A 19,196-nucleotide genomic window follows, 5' to 3' on the forward strand; every position below is an offset into this window, starting at 1 on the left:
AATTTCGCGTAACACTTGCACCATATTCACGGAACACCGGTTAAGAACCACTGCCCTAACTTATTCTCACGGCGTGAACAATTAAACGTTTTAATTTTAAATAAATAATAATAAAGTAGAGTAAGACTCACTGAAAATTAATTTAAATTTTTACTAGTATTCAACCCGCTTAATCCTATTTTTCATTTAGAAATGAATTCAAAAAATTAAGTTACATTGCGTTACAAGAGGCGCCTAGATGGAATTACACAACAAGACAAGTAACACTAAGAAGGAATTAACGAACCTTAACTTGTAATACAGATACGCGTACCCTGCTGAGCCAGCAGTGTCAACGGACCACAATTAAACGACATTACGTCTATTAAGTGTTTATGACGTGCTTTCTGCGCTAACTAACTCCCTATCAACACTATTGGAATCTCGAAAGCCAGTAGCTTTCGAAATTAAAATCTTGATTTTAATAAGCGTTTTTTATTAAGATTTTAGGATTTCTGACGTCTAGGCTTTTTTGACAAGAGATCTAGCTACTCCATCTTTGTATTTGCTGTCTTCACAAGAGTATATTGGGGGAGAGGAGTAGAATGATGGAGAATTTATCCGTTAAATTTTGTTTTAAATTAAAGCCATAGACTCTTGTCAAATACTAAAATAAATTTTTAAATTTGAATCTGACCAAAAAGATGCAGTAAGCAAGCAAGCAGTGATATACCTTGTCAGATACTGAAAAGACTAATTTTACTGCAAGATAACAGAGAATTTCATATATTGTTTCATTTAAAAATAGCATTATGATTAAACTCAGATGTGTTCAGAGACTAGGCACAATAAAGTTCGGTTAGAATGGGTGCCGGGTCATGTGGGGATTAAGGGGAATGGGACAGCTGATCTACTGGCCATAAATGGAGCTAACGCTCCTTTCATTGGCCCGGAGCCTGTCCTGGGGATCACCAAGGGTGCGCAGTTGGTGAGGCTTTCAGAGACTGGACCTGGAGAGAACATGAAATGAACTGGGTGATGCTTCCTGGGGACAAACACGGCAAGAGTGTTATGCCCTTGCTGTGTAAGCCTCTGGGCTTGGGCAGAAATCAGATTACTCTGGTTACAAGCCTATTCATAGGGCACGGCAGGTTCAGAAAGCACCTGCACAAGATAGGGCTTAACACCACGGAACCGTTGTGATAATTAAGCCAGGAAGAGGAAGAAAAGGCCTCTCACCTATTATTCGATTGCGTTGCAATCGAGAGACTGCGCTACGACATCTTTGAGTACTTTGAGACCAAAGGAGATTATAGCGCAGAAGGAACTGGTAGGGAAAGCCCTCAACCTTCTTAGAAGGGGAGGTTTCATCTGCTAGACTTAAAAGGGGAAGACACAATAAGCCTCTTGTGGCTGCGGTGCCGTGGGGCATGGGTCCCGTACCGCCTTTTAAAATCTAAAATCTAATCTAAACTCAGATGTGGGGGCCTCGTCTACTCCAGGAATGCCGGAGGAAATGAAAGTTTACCGACCGTCAACACTATCAAGTAGTAATCACAAGTGCAGTGTTGAACTGCATGCTGAAATTTAGGTGAATTTAAAGTAAAAGAAGTAGAGTAATGCATATTTTTTTCAGCCAAGACTCCTTCTACCTAAGTAGGTGTTCTGGACGCAACAGGCAAACATTCTTTACTATTATAAATTTCTTGGATAAATAATTAAATAACATTCCGAGACCTAGACCGAGAATCGAACCCAATACCACAATACATCTTAGCTTTACGATCTTCGCCTCAGCTACCTAGAACTTGCGATCTGAAAACTTTTACTCTTAGTGGCTATAAAAAAAAACTTATGCAATCTTTCGCAAAATAGTTTTGAGTAGGCTTAGTCTTGAAGTCATACAAAAAAGCTACCTTAAGATAAAATGCAACCTTAAAACCTTGGACATCAAAACCATTTCTCTAGTGGCGAACAGAGTTAATGCTTTCCGATATCAACTTTAAAGCGAAATATATTACCTACTAACTGTAATTTTAATGGTAAACTTGAAATAAATCGCTAACTGTTTCTACTTTGGGTGAGAAAAATTTCATCAATCAGAGCAACATGCAAATAACAAGAAGACCCAATGAAACACTTACCTTAAGATTATGGGCAATCTGTTTTATATAATATAAATCTAAATCCTGTAGAACTTCAATTCGTTCAGGCGGAGCTGGTTTAGTTTGGCTCTGTTGGTTACTGTGCAGACTGAGGGCCGCCAATGGCGGGAAACAGGAATTCATTATTTCACAGCTTTTAATATTAAGTTGTTTTATTGTTTTGAATTGTTTAATTTTAAAACAAAAAATAACTAGCACAATAAGTAAACACTTTATTTCACCATCTTGTCAAATAGAAACAATTCAGGGCTGACACTAATTGTAAAGATTCGTGAAGAACTCTGCAAATAAATCGAATCCATTTAATTAATTCTTACATTCAAACAATGTACTTGTACTTTCTGGCCACTTTTGCTTTCGACTAAAAGCTAAGTCAATGAATAAATATTTTTCATTGAACAATTATTCATAGAATTGTTAAAATTTTTATCAAATTAAAATTAATGTAGATTCTGAATTTTCGAACGGTAAGAACTGTAAATCAAATCGATAACAAATAAGTGCAAAATTTTCTAGTAAATCGGTACTTTCTGTATAAAAATCGAAAACCTACAAGATCGTAATACCATCTTTTACGATTATAGAAAGAGAAAATAAAAAAAAAGAGAAGGTTTACAGCAATTTTATTGTTCAACATTCCTTAGAACTTAGCATGAGATTCTTATGATTAATGTTAAGCAATGGACGATCTTTTCAGGCGAGGCTTAATGTCCAAACTACCAGTTAAGGCGTCGTAGGCGAAGCGGGAAGAGTATTAATAATTTTTTTTTTTTTTCTGTTAAATAAAAAGGAGCTATACAAGGGATTCGAACTGGCGTTTTGTAACCACTATACCAACACCCACCTCATGAGATTATATTATTGTAACTTTGAAATATAGGATGGCCAAGTTTTTTTAAAAAAATTTAAGATACTGTTTTAAAAGAAGAAAAAAGAAGTTATTAAATCTGAATAAAAAGTATCTGAAAATGAGAAGTTTTTACTTGAATTAACTTGAAACTTGGATACAAACAGACGAATATTTAAATACAAATTTAGAAGTAATTACCGAGATTGTAAAAAAAATTAAAATGGTGCAAAAACGACGAAAATATCCCAGCAGGCAATCGTCCAATTTTGTTCATAAGTTACTTTTAATGGTAAAAACACAAATTACAGTTTTGTCCAAGGAATAAATTCACAAAAATACAGATATAATTGTTACAATACATAATAAAGGAATTAAGAAATATTAGAATGTTATTATAAAGTGAAGAAAGAGTAAACAATCTTAAAATACAATATCGAGTGTTACTTCTCATAATAATTCGGTTGGAAGTAATCCAAATAAAATTTGGAATGGTTCCAATTAAAAAACGAAAAATTCTAATAAAGAATCGGAAATATATACAAATGATTAAAAGGGGAGGTAACAGGCCGAATTTGGGTTTACCTCTCTAAAGGTTATGGAAGAAAAAAATCAGATTAAGAATATTGTCCATTTTTATTTTCAGGAAAATACTCAACATCTAATTTTTAATAATAGTTTATTAAGAACGATATCATCATAGGGTATTTAGTTTGAAATAGACTGCATGCTAAGACGGTTTCAGATGAAAGTTACCAAATGGGTCAAATTTTTGGATATGGTGAGTTCAATAGAATAATCTTGTTATTAAATCTGAATAAAAGGTATCTGAAAACGAGTAGTTTTTACTTGAATTAACTTGAAACTTGATACAATCAGACGAATATTTAATACGAATTTAGAAGTAATTACACCAAGATTGTCAAAAAAATACAAAGAAAAAAAAAGGTGAGTTCTGGTGATCAGTACCACAAAAAATAAATCGCAGAATGTTGAAATCTAATATCTGGTTTTGAAACCTCCATAAAATTCGAATAGAAGCTTTTGAACAATATCAGCTGACTGCAAGTATCACTTAGCTCATTTTATTGCAATTTACCACTGCAACAGTTGTTGCAACAAGCAAATATGGTAAAAGAAAAAAAGAAATCAAAGAAAATGATGAGTGGAGAAGGCACCCAGTGGTGCCACTCTAGTAACGTGCTTTGCTCTCACGATAAGAGTAGGATCACGAGGCCATCTTCTCTTCAATCTCCTAAGAGGATTACTCTGGTAATGTGGAGGAAGATAGGTGTTCTATGAGAGGGTTAGGATGAGCTGCTGTAGAGAGGAATGAAATTTGAGAAAACGAGTGTTAGCAAGATCTTTAATGAAAGGGATTTTGAGGTTGTTATGGATAGTGAGGTTAGATACATAGAACGGAGCGTTAAGAATTTTCGAAGTATTTTTGACTGTAATGTCTGGGAGGCGTAGTGAGTTGGATCGCTTAGTCGATCCCCATACTTCGATGCCGTATGACCAAATAGGTCGCAGTAACAGTAGATTATAAGAGTCTTTTTTTATGTAGGTTAAGTTTCGAACGTTTGTCAAGTAGTCTGGCGAGAAGTTTGTATCGTTGGTTAGTTTCTTGTCTTTTCAGTCTAGTATGGGGGATTATTTATTTTTTGAAATATTTATTTTTATTTTTTTGAAATTTTCTCAACAATGACGATTTTCATTAAATTTGTCACACACATTGCGCAAAATTCAAATAAGGGTTCGTGTATAAGAGACGGTTTTTTGGGCTATTCATTAAAAAGCAATTAATATTAAGGATGAAATAACTAGAAGAAAAAAAGTTAACAAGTTGGTTTTAAGTTTTTTCCCACAGACCCAAAGTAATAGCGAAACATTGAAAGTAACATTAAAATTCAATTGATAATTTATACGGATTACTATATCTGCAACCAAAATTCCAAATTTGAAAAAAGATCTGTTGATAGGAGGTGCTTAATTAATTGAATAGATCTTTTGGTTTTCATTATAATACTGAAGCGAACTATATTTTTAGTAAAAACTGTAAGTTGAAAAAAAATAAGTTATGTAAACTGTAATAGGGAAGTAGAATTATATCATCAAGGTCTTGGGTTAAAAAGGATTGTGAATTTGAATTTCCAGCCTACTTTTGGTTTTAGTTACTGCTTTCCCCCCCAAAAAAAATATCTATTGTCTAGCAATCTACTTTCGCTTATTGCATTCTGTTGACAAATTCTATCAACTCGTAACTTTTCCAACTAGTTTAGTTATGGTCAATGTTGTACACAACTTGTGAAGTGATCTTACTACATCAATTCGACATTTTAGATTGGACTGTCATGGTTCTCCAGGGCTTCTTAATCAAATCTATTTGCTTCCACTCTGCTAATAAATAACAGAGTAATGGATGTGAATAGATCTATAAGTACAGCTTGGGTAGGGAAACATATGTGAAACAATTATTAGATACAGTAAGACTCTCTTACGTCATAGTTCACAATTCTAATTGAGCCATTTCGTTTTTTTAAATGTTTCATTAGGCGCAATAGTTAAAAGAGTACAAACTGAAAACTGCAAATATATATTCGTTTAACGTCTAAATGATCAAATTTTTTACTGAAAGATAATTTGAAGGAAATAAGACGACACAAGCACAAGAGAAACTCATTAACATCAATATTCCCTGAGAAATACTCGTACTTCAAAAGCCAAACTGATTGCACTAACATCCGTTTAGCCCCCAAGATGAAATGAAACCCTCTAAGGACTGTATAGAAAACTGTAGAGATATTTAAATTTTCGTATTTTCAGTTAATCTTTCAACTCGAAACTTTGATGAGACAATACTTATATTATGCATGCATTTTGATTTTAAAAGAGGTTACTTTACTCTACAGGGTGACCAGAGTTATATATATGCTCCACCCACTTTTTTGTTTAAACGGCGGGAAATTTCGAAAAAATAAAAAACACGTATTTAATCATTTTTAGTCTAGTTTATTTTCAGTGATTGACCCATTTCTTTAAACCCCTGTATCTCGAGATACAGCATCCAACTTTGTTTTTTCAAATGGAACGTTATATTTTTTTTTTTGCATATTTTTATAGTATTTGAGCTCCTAGAAAAAAACATAAAAAAATTTTTGAAATCAGTTAGATTTTTCAAAAGTTATGGTAATTTAAAATATGAAAAACAAATTTCAGTTTATTGTCAAAATTACGTTATTTTTTTTTAAAGAATCTGTTCAAACTGGGCACAACCAACGGATAGGCAAGCGACCTGAACGTCGAATAACTCTAGCCTGCCTAGATCTTGACTTCGCAACCATTAGTGCTGCTACAAACAGAGCGTTGAATGTGCCCAGTTTGAACAGATTCTTTAAAAAAAAATAACGTAATTTTGACAATAAACTGAAATTTGTTTTTCATATTTTAAATTACCATAACTCTTGAAAAACCGATTTCAAAAAAAAAAAAAATATAACATTCCATTTAAAAAACAAAAGTTGGATGCTGTATCTTGAGATACAGGGGTTTAAAAAAATGGGTCAATCACTGAAAATAAACTAGACTAAAAATGATTAAATACGTGTTTTTTATTTTTTTGAAATTTCCCGCCGTTTAAAAAAAAAGTGGGTGGAGCATATAACTCTGGTCACCCTGTAGAGTAAATTTGCTTTTGAATGAAGTTGAAAATATCTACTTGGACCCTATCAATGAATTATCAGAATAGTTGAATGTAGACTTTCAGAACACCCATTGGTTGATGAATACAAGGTAGCATTTAAGTGAATATTTTTATTCTGAATTGGGAATCACTAATATGTAAATTTGCAAGGGCTAGTTAATATTTAAAAAAACCCATTAAAGATTCATTAAGCTCTATTATTTCTTGTTAGAAGCTCTTCCGACAAGAAAATTCTACGATAATCTGTAAAGTTAATATTGTTCCTTGAATTTATAAATCATTAAAACAGATTTTCCTAAATTGTGCCTTGTTATTTTAAATTAATTTATTATTTTTCAAATTTTGGGTGAAGCGTACTTTTAGCCTAGAGTTTTATAACATCTTAATTATAAAGATGAACCATTAATTTATAATAAATCATGGTTATATTAACAATAAAATGTAAAGTTAATATTATTTCCCTTACAATGGAAAACGAGAGAAGAAATGCTCCCATTAAATTACTCTGTAAGCAGGTCTCCCAGAGCTACTCCAAAGATTTATTACGTAATTCGTCAACTGTGGAAAATTTGACCCACTTTGCGGTTATTTTCTAGATTTTAAAATGATTATGGTGTATTTTTTTGGGGAGTTTTAGTAATGGGATAATTTTCTATAGTACCTTCAACATAAAAATGAGTAGGGTTTGTACAGTCATTTCATTGATGCACCTTAAGTGTATTGGGTATTACAGGAATTGGGTGTTTGAATATAACTTCAAATTTTCAATTATTATGTATTATTTATTAATACATTAAAAATTTATTTAAATAACTTTTTTTCACTTACATGATTCTAGAAAGTTGGAACTAGAGAGTCATGAGTGTGTTTCTCAGCAGACTACTTTGCATTTGCCGTGTAGATAAAGCAATGATAAATTCATGAGTTTTATCTGCATTTTCTTGCTGATATACTTGGTAAATATGTAATGTTGACCTTACTCCTTTGTATGAAACAATGGATTAACTGCCTACTGAGGGGGGAAAACCCCCAAATTATGAATTATCTCCTTGAATTACAGATTAAAACCACAAACTAATAGAAAACTTCCCACTTTTAGAATTGTTCACAAAAAAAACAATGAATTCTCTAGAAAGAGCGCTGAACATTGAATATTTAGAGCATTGAAATTCTTTTTTAGAATTGCGAAAAACTTATACTTCTTTATTCATTCAGAATACTAACATACACAAAAAGGACTATGCATACGTACATATCGTAATAAGAAGTGAGTCTAAGCGTAGACAATCTTAGAAACGAACTCCTCCGAGTATCTGAACTTATTTGTATCATGGTCTTTGTAAAATACAGGTCTATTCCAAATTATTCTTCTAAATCTTTAGGAAAGAAGAGGGAAAAGGCTCACTTTGGAGGAATTCACTTAAAAAGTGTTTAATTAGCAAATATTTGTAAATAATTTTTTTTAATAATTTCCCCACAGAAATCATTCAAATTTTTTTTTGAAAATGCGTAAATTGCCCATCAAGTTTCTTTTAAGATAACTCGGGTTACTTTAGTTTTATTATTTATTTATTTATTTAACGAGCGAATAAAGACGGTGTCTATAAAGGAGCTGATAAATGTTCATCTTTAATTGAAGCCATGATCGCGGTTTTTTTAAAAAACAAATTACCAACTATTGCGTCAAGAAAGTGGAAACACGTTGGACAGGAAATGACGGGCGAATTCTCAGACTGAACAGATAATCTAAGCAATTAATAAGAATTTTTTTTTCCAGTTCAAAATGGCAGAATGATTAAAAATTCGTTGCACGCCTCCCTTCTCCTGCAACTAGCCTGAGGTAGCCGAAAGGTTAGCCTCCGGGGGCCATCAAGAATATCAAGGCAGTAAACACATCTGGAATGGACAACTAAGCAAGTGCAAGTGGCAGGCTCTTTGATATAGTTCTTCAACGTTCAACCTTTTTTTGTTTATTCAAACCAGCGTTTTGTACACAGAACTTTAGGTAGTTATATAAAAGACTGGTTATTTCTTATTTAAAAAAAAAATATATATATTTTGGGTAGACTTAGCTATGGAGCGTTAAAAGAAACTACGCCAAAACACTGGTTATGGTTATGACTTTATTAAAATATATTCCAAACAGAAGTCAAGGGAAGGAATATTGTTCCAAGGTCCAAATTAGTGTAGTTCTAAAAATCTATTAAAAAGGTTATCCACCATTACGCTTTTGAGGCGCCACGGTAGCAGAGCGGTTAGAGGCGAGACCTGCGAAGCTAATATGTATTGTGGTACTGGGTTCAATTCCCGGTCTCTAGGCCTTGGATTTTGTTTAATGGTTAATAAAAAGAGATTTACAGTAAAGTATGTTTGCTAGTCGCCTCCGTCCACGACACCTAATTGGTAGTTGGATGTTAAGCACCGCCTGAAAAAGTAGGCAATTACTTTACTTTACATTTTACACTTTTTCGCGCAGTTTTTGAGGATGAACCCTTGCTGCTTTACCGAAAAGTGTTATTATTTATTTTTTAAAAGAAGTATAATAAGGAGAATGGGTACAGCACTGAGAGAAGGAGATGAAGAAAGCAATGAGCGTTCCTAATGGTTCAGAATTCGAAATTTTACAACTTCGGAAAAAATCCACCGGAAAATGACGATTGATGCTACAAACGGAAATAATCAGGTTAGCACTGAATTATAAGAGAAAACCAAACAAGGACATAAAAATGCACATTACCAATTCTGAGGCAATGCAATATTTCATTAGGCAAATACATTGTTAACAATGCATTCAAAAAATTTTAAACAGGACTGTTTCAAACATTCAACTAGTTAAATATTTCTAGAATAAACAAGTGCACATAAATTTAAATAATTGGCAAATTCTACTGGAAAATAGGTCGCCATTCCAAATGTTGGGTTCAGAAAATGTTTAGAGAAATCCACATTTCTTATTACTTACTTCTTTAGTAGGACACCAATTTATCTATTACATTGTAACGTTGTATAAAAGGAAAACGTCTAGAAAAAAAATTGCTTCACTTGACAAATTTAAGAGTCTAGAAATATATAAAAAGAAATATGTAATTGATAGAAAAAATGTGCGTAATCGAGTACAAATAATTTGTAAGCTCCAGAAGATGTAAAAACATCTTCAGCGATTGCATGACTATCTACCAATACAATTACTGAAAAGCAGAGATGCAAGTATTCAATGCGCAAAGACCCTATAGGGTTTTTACACAGCATGAAGGGTGTTACCAGGACGACCATGTCGCTGAGGCACCAGCAATACTGATTCCAAGGGGGGTGAAAACTACGAAGTTAGCAAAGTACGTAGTAACTGCGAATTACATTCATACCCGAAAATACTTAGCAAGCCTTATTTTTTACTAAGAAAAATTGTTTTCAAGAGATAAAAAACTAAATAAAATGGGCAATCTTTATTAAAACAAGCACAGTACAGTTCTACTTCAAAGCGTTTTTTTTAAAAATTCTTGTTAAGGCTAGTGAAAAACCACGAAAAGATTAGCTAAGAGGTTAGCGAACTCGATTCTCGAAGAGAAGATTCTCAGGTTCGAGTCCCACTACCGCGCCTTAGATTTTTCTCTTCCACAGAGCTCCTAATAATAGCCCACTGTTGTCTAAAAGCAAAAGAACACTACCCAGGTGTCGGCCATACACTGGTAAAAGCTCTGGACGTCATAAATTAAGAAGAAAAAATTACAAAAACTAGTGAAAAACCTAGAGGTGTGTTATGCTATGGACACAGAATACTATTTAGTAGTGGGTCGGCTCTCCAAAAGAAACAGGATGCTACTACGTGACCTGCCTTCTTCCAACTACCACCAACTTGGGTGGCAGTATTTATTTCTTACTTACTGGCAGCCATCTTGAAAATGATGTAGCCCTAAAGTATGTTTTCTAATGCAGTCCTGATTATTTAATCAACCCATTAACTTTAATAAATAATGATCCCTGTATAGTAGAATAACTTGCTTCTCGAGAAGTTATTAAGAGAATTAAAAAAACACTCGTACGATTTTTTTGTAACAGAAAATCTCAGAAATTTATTTAAATCTATCAATGTGTATTAAACCGGAAGTCGAACACTTTAATGATATGAACACTTACACACTTTTTCTTACAGCAGATTACGTTGTAATATTTTCTTGACTTCCTATCCTTTAATTTTCTTAACGGAAAATGTGCCATTTCGGTTACATATTTCATCATTATTTATATTTATTGGCGTTTAGTTTATAAATTACACAAAATGGAACTTACTTTAAGAGCAAAGTCTTAACACACCTCCTAACTCAAAATGGCCTTTAACGGAATTTCCACGAGAAAACATAAATAAGAATCACAAGAAAATATATTAGTAATAAGTCCGCAAAGTTTAAAGAAACAAAGAACATCGTAGTAGTACTGGTAGCAGAATTTTGATTGCTAAGGGTACGTTCACAACGGTGCTGTGAGCATAGATGATAACTGATAGAGTAAAATATAATCGCTGATTAGTGTGCTCAACGGAGCTGTGATACATGCAACATATCGAGTAGAGAAGAAGAGTTTTTATGTTCAGCAGCAACGAAAAGGTATATTTTAAAGAAAAAACGCTTTAGAAAATATCATGTACATCCCATAAATAAAAAACGAAGTACTTTGGGCGAATTTCACCATTTATATAAGGAACTTAGAAATTATCCGGATCGTTTTTTTGAATATGTGAGGATGGGTCCACTAAATTTTAGAAAAAATAAGGTCAAAATTAAGAAAACGGAAAAATTGTCATGGAAATCCTATAACCATAGAGAAAAACTAGTGATAACTCTGAGTTAATGGTTTTATTGAGAAAAAACAAATAAATACACATGAAAATAAATGTAAGCACGATTTAAAAAACAAAATATTGTTTAAAAGTAAATAATAAAATAATAACAAAAAATAATGAGTAAAGACAGCACTAATTAATTTTTCTACGTCCATTTTGAAGCTCCGATACTGGAGTTCAGCTAGCAGAAAAATGAAAAATTTAATTCTATCATCTATGCTCGTTTATAGCAGCGCGTATGAGTCACTAGTCGCAGCTTCGTTGTGCACGCTCACATTAGAATGTATTATGTTTTTCTTTAAGCGCTGATACATCACTCCTATCATCTCTGCTATCATCTATGCTCACAGCTCCGTTGTGAACGTACCCTAAATCACAATCGCTGTTATCAAAGCCAAATACAGTCGAGCCTTCCCAAAAAGGACACTCTCACTAGCGACCACCTCCATTTACGGACAGTTTTTTGGATTTCCCCGTTTACCCCTATACACTTTCTAAATAAAAAAACCTCCGTCTAACGGACACTCTACATAGCGACCGCGGACATTGATTTTGGGGAACGGATTATATGTTTCACCTCCCACCAACGACCACCTTATTATTAAAAGTTCTTTTGACGCGGTGATCAAAAGAATTATCCCCTCTCAAGTTTTTGTTTTTTTCTAGTTTTTCCTAAAGTTTCCTATATAAGCTCCATACATCTTGTACCATTTTAATCATTTTTTCAATATTACTTTGGACGAACAATATTATTTTTTCCGATATGTCTCCGAAACGAAAGTGGTTAACTCTAGAAGAGAAAATAAATGTGTTGGAAGATTTTGCAAAAACCAAATCGAGCCATCGTCAACTTGCTGGAAGGTTTGTTCTATTTTTTCTAAGAAATTCAATTATACTGTGAGTTTACATAATTTCTAACAAAAAGTTCAAAGAAACAAAAGGTTTGGAGTTGGAAAAAGCGCAGATTAAGCCAATATTTTGGAGGACCGAGATGGAATCTACGCGTTGAAAAAAAACAAAATGGCTTGCAAAACAAAATTAGTGATTATTTTTACAATGTTGAGGAGTGATATAGCAAAAGTGCGTCTGTCCATTAAGTTTAGCAAAAATTTACCCTTCATAAAGTAATAAAAATAGTTAAATGTGCATAAAGAATGCAATGTAAATTTATATTGCTATTTGTATTTATGATTTTTTTGATGATAATTATCAGAGAAATGTTTAAATAAAATATTATTTTTTAGTATGATGATAATTTTACCATAAATTATTATTGTTATAAATAAATGTGATGATTATTATAAAAATTATTAAATAAGTCAATAATATGTAGTTTTTTGATAAATTTTTTTGGATAGTTAAGAAAAATTTGATGCATATCATATAGCTAAATAATTATGCAATTATGCACGTTTTTAAATCTATCAATAATAAACAATTTTTAAATAGATGTTTGGCAAAAAAACCCATATTTTTTCATTATGAAACTTACTCCTACTAACGACCACTCCAAACAGCGGCCACTTTGCTTTCCCCCGCCAGTGTCCGTTATTGAGAGGTTCGACTGTATATAGTTTCAGTTTTCTTGGGATGATTTTTGAGATATTTTGTTCACACAAACACGCCACTTTCTTAAAAAAAACAACACTTTTTCGGGGACTCAGGGGGCAAAAAATTGGTTATTTCAGGTAAAAACTTGAAATAGAAAATTTTACACGGTAAGAAAAAGTAATTAAATTAAAAATTTAATTGAAAACAGTAATCTTATTGTGAGAATATGTGTAACTTATCGATCAGTTAGGCTAATTACTATGGGTTAATTGAAGAGAAAAGCTGTGAAGTTGGTTCTCATATTGAAGATACATAGATACTCCCAATGGAGTTCACAGCTGGCATAGAATCGATGAAGATAGAGAGCAGCTACCAGATTAAGTCAATCCAGTCCCGGGAACATCAACCAGTTCTCTGCTCAAATTAGAGTATACCCAGATTGATTGGCCTTTCTGCAGGATACATTTAAATAAATTTCGGAGAGAGATTTGTTTTTCCTTTTTAAACAGTTTTTCAGATCAATGATGTTGAATTAAAAACTCAATTTAAAAGGATCTGATTCGATTCTACTATAGCAATTTATCTTGCAATAAGAAAAATGGGATTTCTCCAAGCAATTTGTTGCACGATGTTGCTACCATTAATAAGGTTACCATCGCCCAGGTTCTCAAATAAGTTATAATTAACTAAGTTCAATGTCTAGCTAAGGCAAATGCTCATCTTAATGAACTATTCAAATTAATTGCACTATTAATTGGGCTTCTAAATGTTTATTAATAATTATTTCGAATAACTTTGAAAGAATGCCCATTATTGTGGAGTAATCAAATCATTTCTCAGCTACAGACGCTGTCTTCGTAACAAATTATAAAGAATTTATCAAAGAAGAGGTCATCAGGATCAGGATTTTCTTTACACCTTAGGAACAACCGACATTCGGAAATAGTGTTTTAAAGAAATAACTATAATTTATAAACGAAATGATTCATAAGAAAAAATAAATCTTTAGGAAAATAAAGAAAGGGATTAAGGGTCATAAAATACAGAAAAAAGAATTAAAAATTAGAAAAATCTGTACGTAAATAATTTATTTTTCCTTGTTTTTTGGCCTCTTGCGCTTAGCAAATCAGCCATTTAAATATTGGGTTTTCGAAAATACCTTTGAGTGTTAATAGATCCAAAATCTCAAATTAAGCATAAAATTAGTGATTATATTCTTATAAATGTTTACGCTGTTGTCTGCCTTACATCCATTATTTTGAGTTTTAGTTTTTGATTCCTTCGTTGTCTACTCTTTAAACCCTATACATGACGAGCGTCTTTAGTATTTTGATTAATTACAGAGTTATCCTGTTGTTTCTTTATGAATTCAAAGAGTTCTGTGTAAATGTTGCCATCATCAGATGCTAGTATAGTGTTCAGATTGGCACTTAAGGGACAGACATCCAGTCGCTAGAACAGCCCTCCACAATCGTTCTCTTCCTTTAGTATTGTTAGCACATTCCAGGATTAGATGGTTGGCGACTGCTATTATTCTAGAAGTACTCGAACACTTGTGCGTTGTTTCTATTACATCAATTTTTTACACCAATATTTCAATTATATAAATTGTTGTTTACTTAAATACTTCAAACTAAATAAGGATTTTTAAACTATAGAGTTCATACTACATGCCAAAGTCCAAACTACTTTTTCGAATCTATGGGACACTAATAAAAATTCAAATTAGAAACCTTAAGAAAACAACATTTAATTCCTTCAGGCAATAGGAAGTCAAAAAAAAGTAAAAACAAAAAAACAAGTTCATCCCGAATCCATGAAACTGTATTATTAAAAAAGACACTCCATTCACTGCTATAACTAACTGAGACTCTAACAGACACAAAGTTGGGACTATATCCAAAAAGTTATTTCTATTCAGACAGACAAGGATTAATAGTAACTTCAATTTCGATGTCTGGAGAAAAAAACTTTTAAATAGATTTTATTAGAAATAAATAATCAGAGTCCAGTGAGGGAAGGAGAATCATAACAAGTGAGTCGCCTCCCTTGTCCTTAAATATACTCTATAGCCTTGAATTATACGAGGGTCGTTTGAAAAGTCCGTGCAAAGTCAGAGAGATAGCACTACTGGCGCGTATCGAGGTTATGTTTAGTTAGTAGCATCTCTTGGAAGAACACACACCAAGTTTCAGCCAGATAGGTCTATTTCTTTGTGTTTGGCATTCGTTTGAATCGAGGAAGTCGAGTGATTTTCAAAAAATGGACGAAAAAGAATTTCGTGTGTTGATTAAACACTACTTTATGAAAGGCAAAACGCCTCAGGAGACTAAAGAGAAGCTTGATAAACATTATGGTGACTCTGCACCTTCGATTAGAACAGTTTATAAGTGGTTTCAAAATTTTCGGAGTGGCCATATGGGCACAAGTGACGCTGAACGTTCTGGACGCCCTGTTGAGGTTACTACTCCAGAAATCATTGATAAAATCCATGATATGGTAATGGATGAAAGAAGAGTGAAGGTGCGTGAGATTGCTAGTGCTGTGGGCATCTCGAATGAACGGGTACATAATATTTTGCATCAACATTTGGACATGACAACGCTATCCGCAAGATGGGTGCCGCGATTGCTCACGCTTGACCAAAAACGAAATCGTGTGAAGTGTTGCAAGGACGGTTTGCAGCTGTTCCAGAAGAATCCGCAGGACTTTAAGCGTCGTTTCGTCGCTGTGGATGAAACATGGATACATCACTACACTCCGGAGACCAAAGAACAATCTAAACAATGGGTTACCAAGGGGGAATCTGTGCCAAAAAAGGCGAAGACCGTTCCTTCGGCCGGAAAGATTATGGCGACTGTTTTTTGGGATTCGCAAGGAATAATCCTCATCGACTATCTGGAAAAGGGTAAAACTATTACAGGTGCATATTATTCATCGTTATTGGACCGTTTGAAAACCGAGCTGCCAGAAAAACGCCCACGATTGGCCCACAAAAAAGTCCTTTTCCATCACGACAACGCACCAGCTCACACCTCAGCAGTTGTGGTCGCAAAATTAATGGAAATAGGGTTCCAACTCGTTTCACATCCCCCCTATTCTCCAGACTTGGCTCCCTCGGACTACTATTTGTTCCCTAATATGAAGAAATGGCTTGCGCGGAAAAAGATTTTATTCAAACGAGGAGGTGATTGCAGAAACGAATGGCTATTTTTCAGACTTGGACAAATCCTATTATTCGGAAGGGATCAACAAACTAGAGCAGCGTTGGACGAAGTGTATAAGCCTAAAAGGAGACTATGTTGAAAAATAAAAAAGGTTTACCCCAAAAAATTAAGTAGTTTTTATTTTTGCACGGACTTTTCAAACGACCCTCGCATGTTCAGCTGAACCTCCTTCGTTGTGGTACACAAATTCTCTCCAGGCTATGAAGATTCAATTCTTGAATCACCAATAGGAAGCGAATCTGTGGCTCATAGGTTTTCTCCAATTCTCATAAGTTGTAGATGGATTTATAATCCAGGCCTCGAATAGAGAAATTCGTTTTTCATTTACTCGTCGAATTGCTCATTATTATTTAAAAACCTGGTTAGAAAGACACAAATAAGTCAAGTGGTGATAAATTTACTACCAACTGAATTTTTCCGTGTAATTTACTGCCTTCTGTATTAAAAATTAAAGTAACTCAATACAGTCGTACTGTCATACAGAATCCATATTTCATTACATCATCATCATTATTTTTTTTTAATGATTTAAAGCGCGTCAACATCTAAGGTTATTTGGCGCACGGAGCTTTTTTCAGTGCACTGCCGGCCTCCGGACAGTGTTCTTTCGTTATAGACAACACTGTCCATCACCGGACAGTGAGCTGTAAGAAGCTCCTAGGAAGAGAAAAGTTAAGGGTCAGCAGCTGGATTCGAACCCGGGACCTCCGCGTGGGAGTCCTAACTTAGTAGCTAACCGCATAGCTAATCTCTTCCCTCTATTATTATTCTTATTATTTTTTGCACGCGAATTTAGCGACGTACAAATCTCCATCAAGACCAGTTTTGCTGATCATTAAAATCATCTAGCAACCACCACTTTCCGAGTTTTTATAGCTTCCCATTGCAGTATAAAACATCCAGATTCAGTAGAATGGCTACTGTCCAACAGCTTTTCGATCGTTCAAACCATTTAAAACGGGTCAGCTTCCTAAAAGACGATGGTCTTAAAAGCGTTATCTTTGATTACCAGCTGGTCGGACCAGTAGAGGTAATTTAGTCAATCTTCGAGGTAGAAATCTACAGAAGGAAATTTCTATTATCAACCTTGTATTCACAGGCCTTTGTTACGACCAGCACCCCATTAAATTAACTTAATTAATTATTAATTGTAAATGTTAGAATCATTGAAAATTTGGTTAGGCCTAGCAGTGCTGAATAATACCATAGTTTCAGAAACAGAAAGTATAGTATGAAATGGAAACAATTGAAGTGGAACTCTACATCAAACTGTTTAATCTACTTATGATGATGGATGAAAAACCGAAACTACTTTTGGATACAATAAACATGTGTGCTTCGAATCAGCGGTAAAAATTATAAATTTACAAATACCCAAAAGAAAAGGCATTTTAAGACGGATCTAAAGTAGCAGAGGCAAGAAATGACACGTCAAAAGGGTTCGTTTTACAAATTTTTTTGGCAACTGGTTGGACAGCACCGAGCGAGCGAGATGGCTGGTTAGTACGGATAGAAGAGAAAACGCACCCTAGCCAACCGGGTCAGTCTTCCGTCATTAGTCACTAGGCCACGGCCAGTTAAGAGTTCCGGTGTTTTGTAAATAAAATCTATTCACGACTGATCTTTAAGTCTCTGTCTGGGTTTTTCGATATCTTTGTGTTTTTCGAAAATTTTTAATTTTACTTTAAATTGTCAAATCTTAATACTTTGAATATTCTTTTTCTTTGAATTTAATTAACAAAACTGACCCTTAGAGCCTCTAAATTCTGTTAATAGAAGAAAACGTCGTAAATTTAAAACTGTTATTCAAAATTAAGTTTTATTTGTTCCTGTGTACTTTGGAGCTTAGTTGCATAATATACAATTCATGGTACATACGAGGGTCGTTTGAAAAGTCCGTGCAAAGTCAGAGAGATAGCACTACTGGCGCGTATCGAGGTTATGTTTAGTTAGTAGCATCTCTTGGAAGAACCCACACCAAGTTTCAGCCAGATCGGTCTATTTCTTTGTGTTTGGCATTCGTTTGAATCGAGGAAGTCCAGTGATTTTCAAAAAATGGACGAAAAAGAATTTCGTCTGTTGATTAAACACTACTTTATGAAAGGCAAAACGCCTCAGGAGACTAAAGAGAAGCTTGATAAACATTATGGTGACTCTGGCACCTTCGATTAGAACAGTTTATAAGTGGTTTCAAAATTTTCGGAGTGGCCATAATGGGCACAAGTGACGCTGAACGTTCTGGACGCCCTGTTGAGGTTACTACTCCAGAAATCATTGATAAAATCCATGATATGGTGATGGATGACAGAAAAGTGAAGGTGCGTGAGATTGCTAGTGCTGTGGGCATCTCGGGAATGAACGGGTACATAATATTTTGCATCAACATTTGGACATGACAAAGCTATCCGCAAGATGGGTGTGCCGCGATTGCTCACGCTTGACCAAAAACGAAATCGTGTGAAGTGTTGCAAGGACGGTTTGCAGCTGTTCCAGAAGAATCCGCAGGTCTTTAAGCGTCGTTTCGTCACTGTGGATGAAACATGGATACATCACTACACTCCTGAGACCAAAGAACAATCTAAACAATGGGTTACCAAGGGGGAATCTGCGCCAAAAAAGGCGAAGACCGTTCCTTCGGCCGGAAAGATTATGGCGACTGTCTTTTGGGATTCGCAAGGAATAATCCTCATCGACTATCTGAAAAAGGGTAAAACTATTACAGGTGCATATTATTCATCGTTATTGGACCGTTTGAAAACCGAGCTGCAAGTAAAACGCCCACGATTGGCCCACAAAAAAGTCCTTTTCCATCACGACAACGCACCAGCTCACACCTCAGCAGTTGTGGTCGCAAAATTAATGGAAATAGGGTTCCAACTCGTTTCAT

At 34.2% G+C, this 19,196-nt stretch overlaps 1 protein-coding gene across 3 annotated transcripts in view; it reads right to left on the reverse strand.

Annotated features, from left to right (window-relative positions):
• The window catches only part of LOC141460342 (rhotekin-like), a 287,313-nt gene that overhangs the window by 81,173 nt on the left and 186,944 nt on the right, over positions 1 to 19,196 (reverse strand). The window contains exon 2 of one of the 3 annotated variants that reach the window (XM_074140252.1): positions 2,124 to 2,425. The exons of the other annotated variants lie outside the window; for them this stretch is intronic. Coding sequence (XP_073996353.1) covers positions 2,124 to 2,267 — 144 coding nt within the window. The 5' untranslated portion in view covers positions 2,268 to 2,425. The remainder of the gene's footprint in view (positions 1 to 2,123; positions 2,426 to 19,196) is intronic. 3 annotated transcript variants of the gene reach the window in all.

Source organism: Rhodnius prolixus, unplaced genomic scaffold, assembly GCF_049639745.1.
Source record: "Rhodnius prolixus isolate KJV_2025 unplaced genomic scaffold, Rpr scaffold_6, whole genome shotgun sequence".
Lineage (NCBI taxonomy): Eukaryota > Metazoa > Arthropoda > Insecta > Hemiptera > Reduviidae > Rhodnius > Rhodnius prolixus.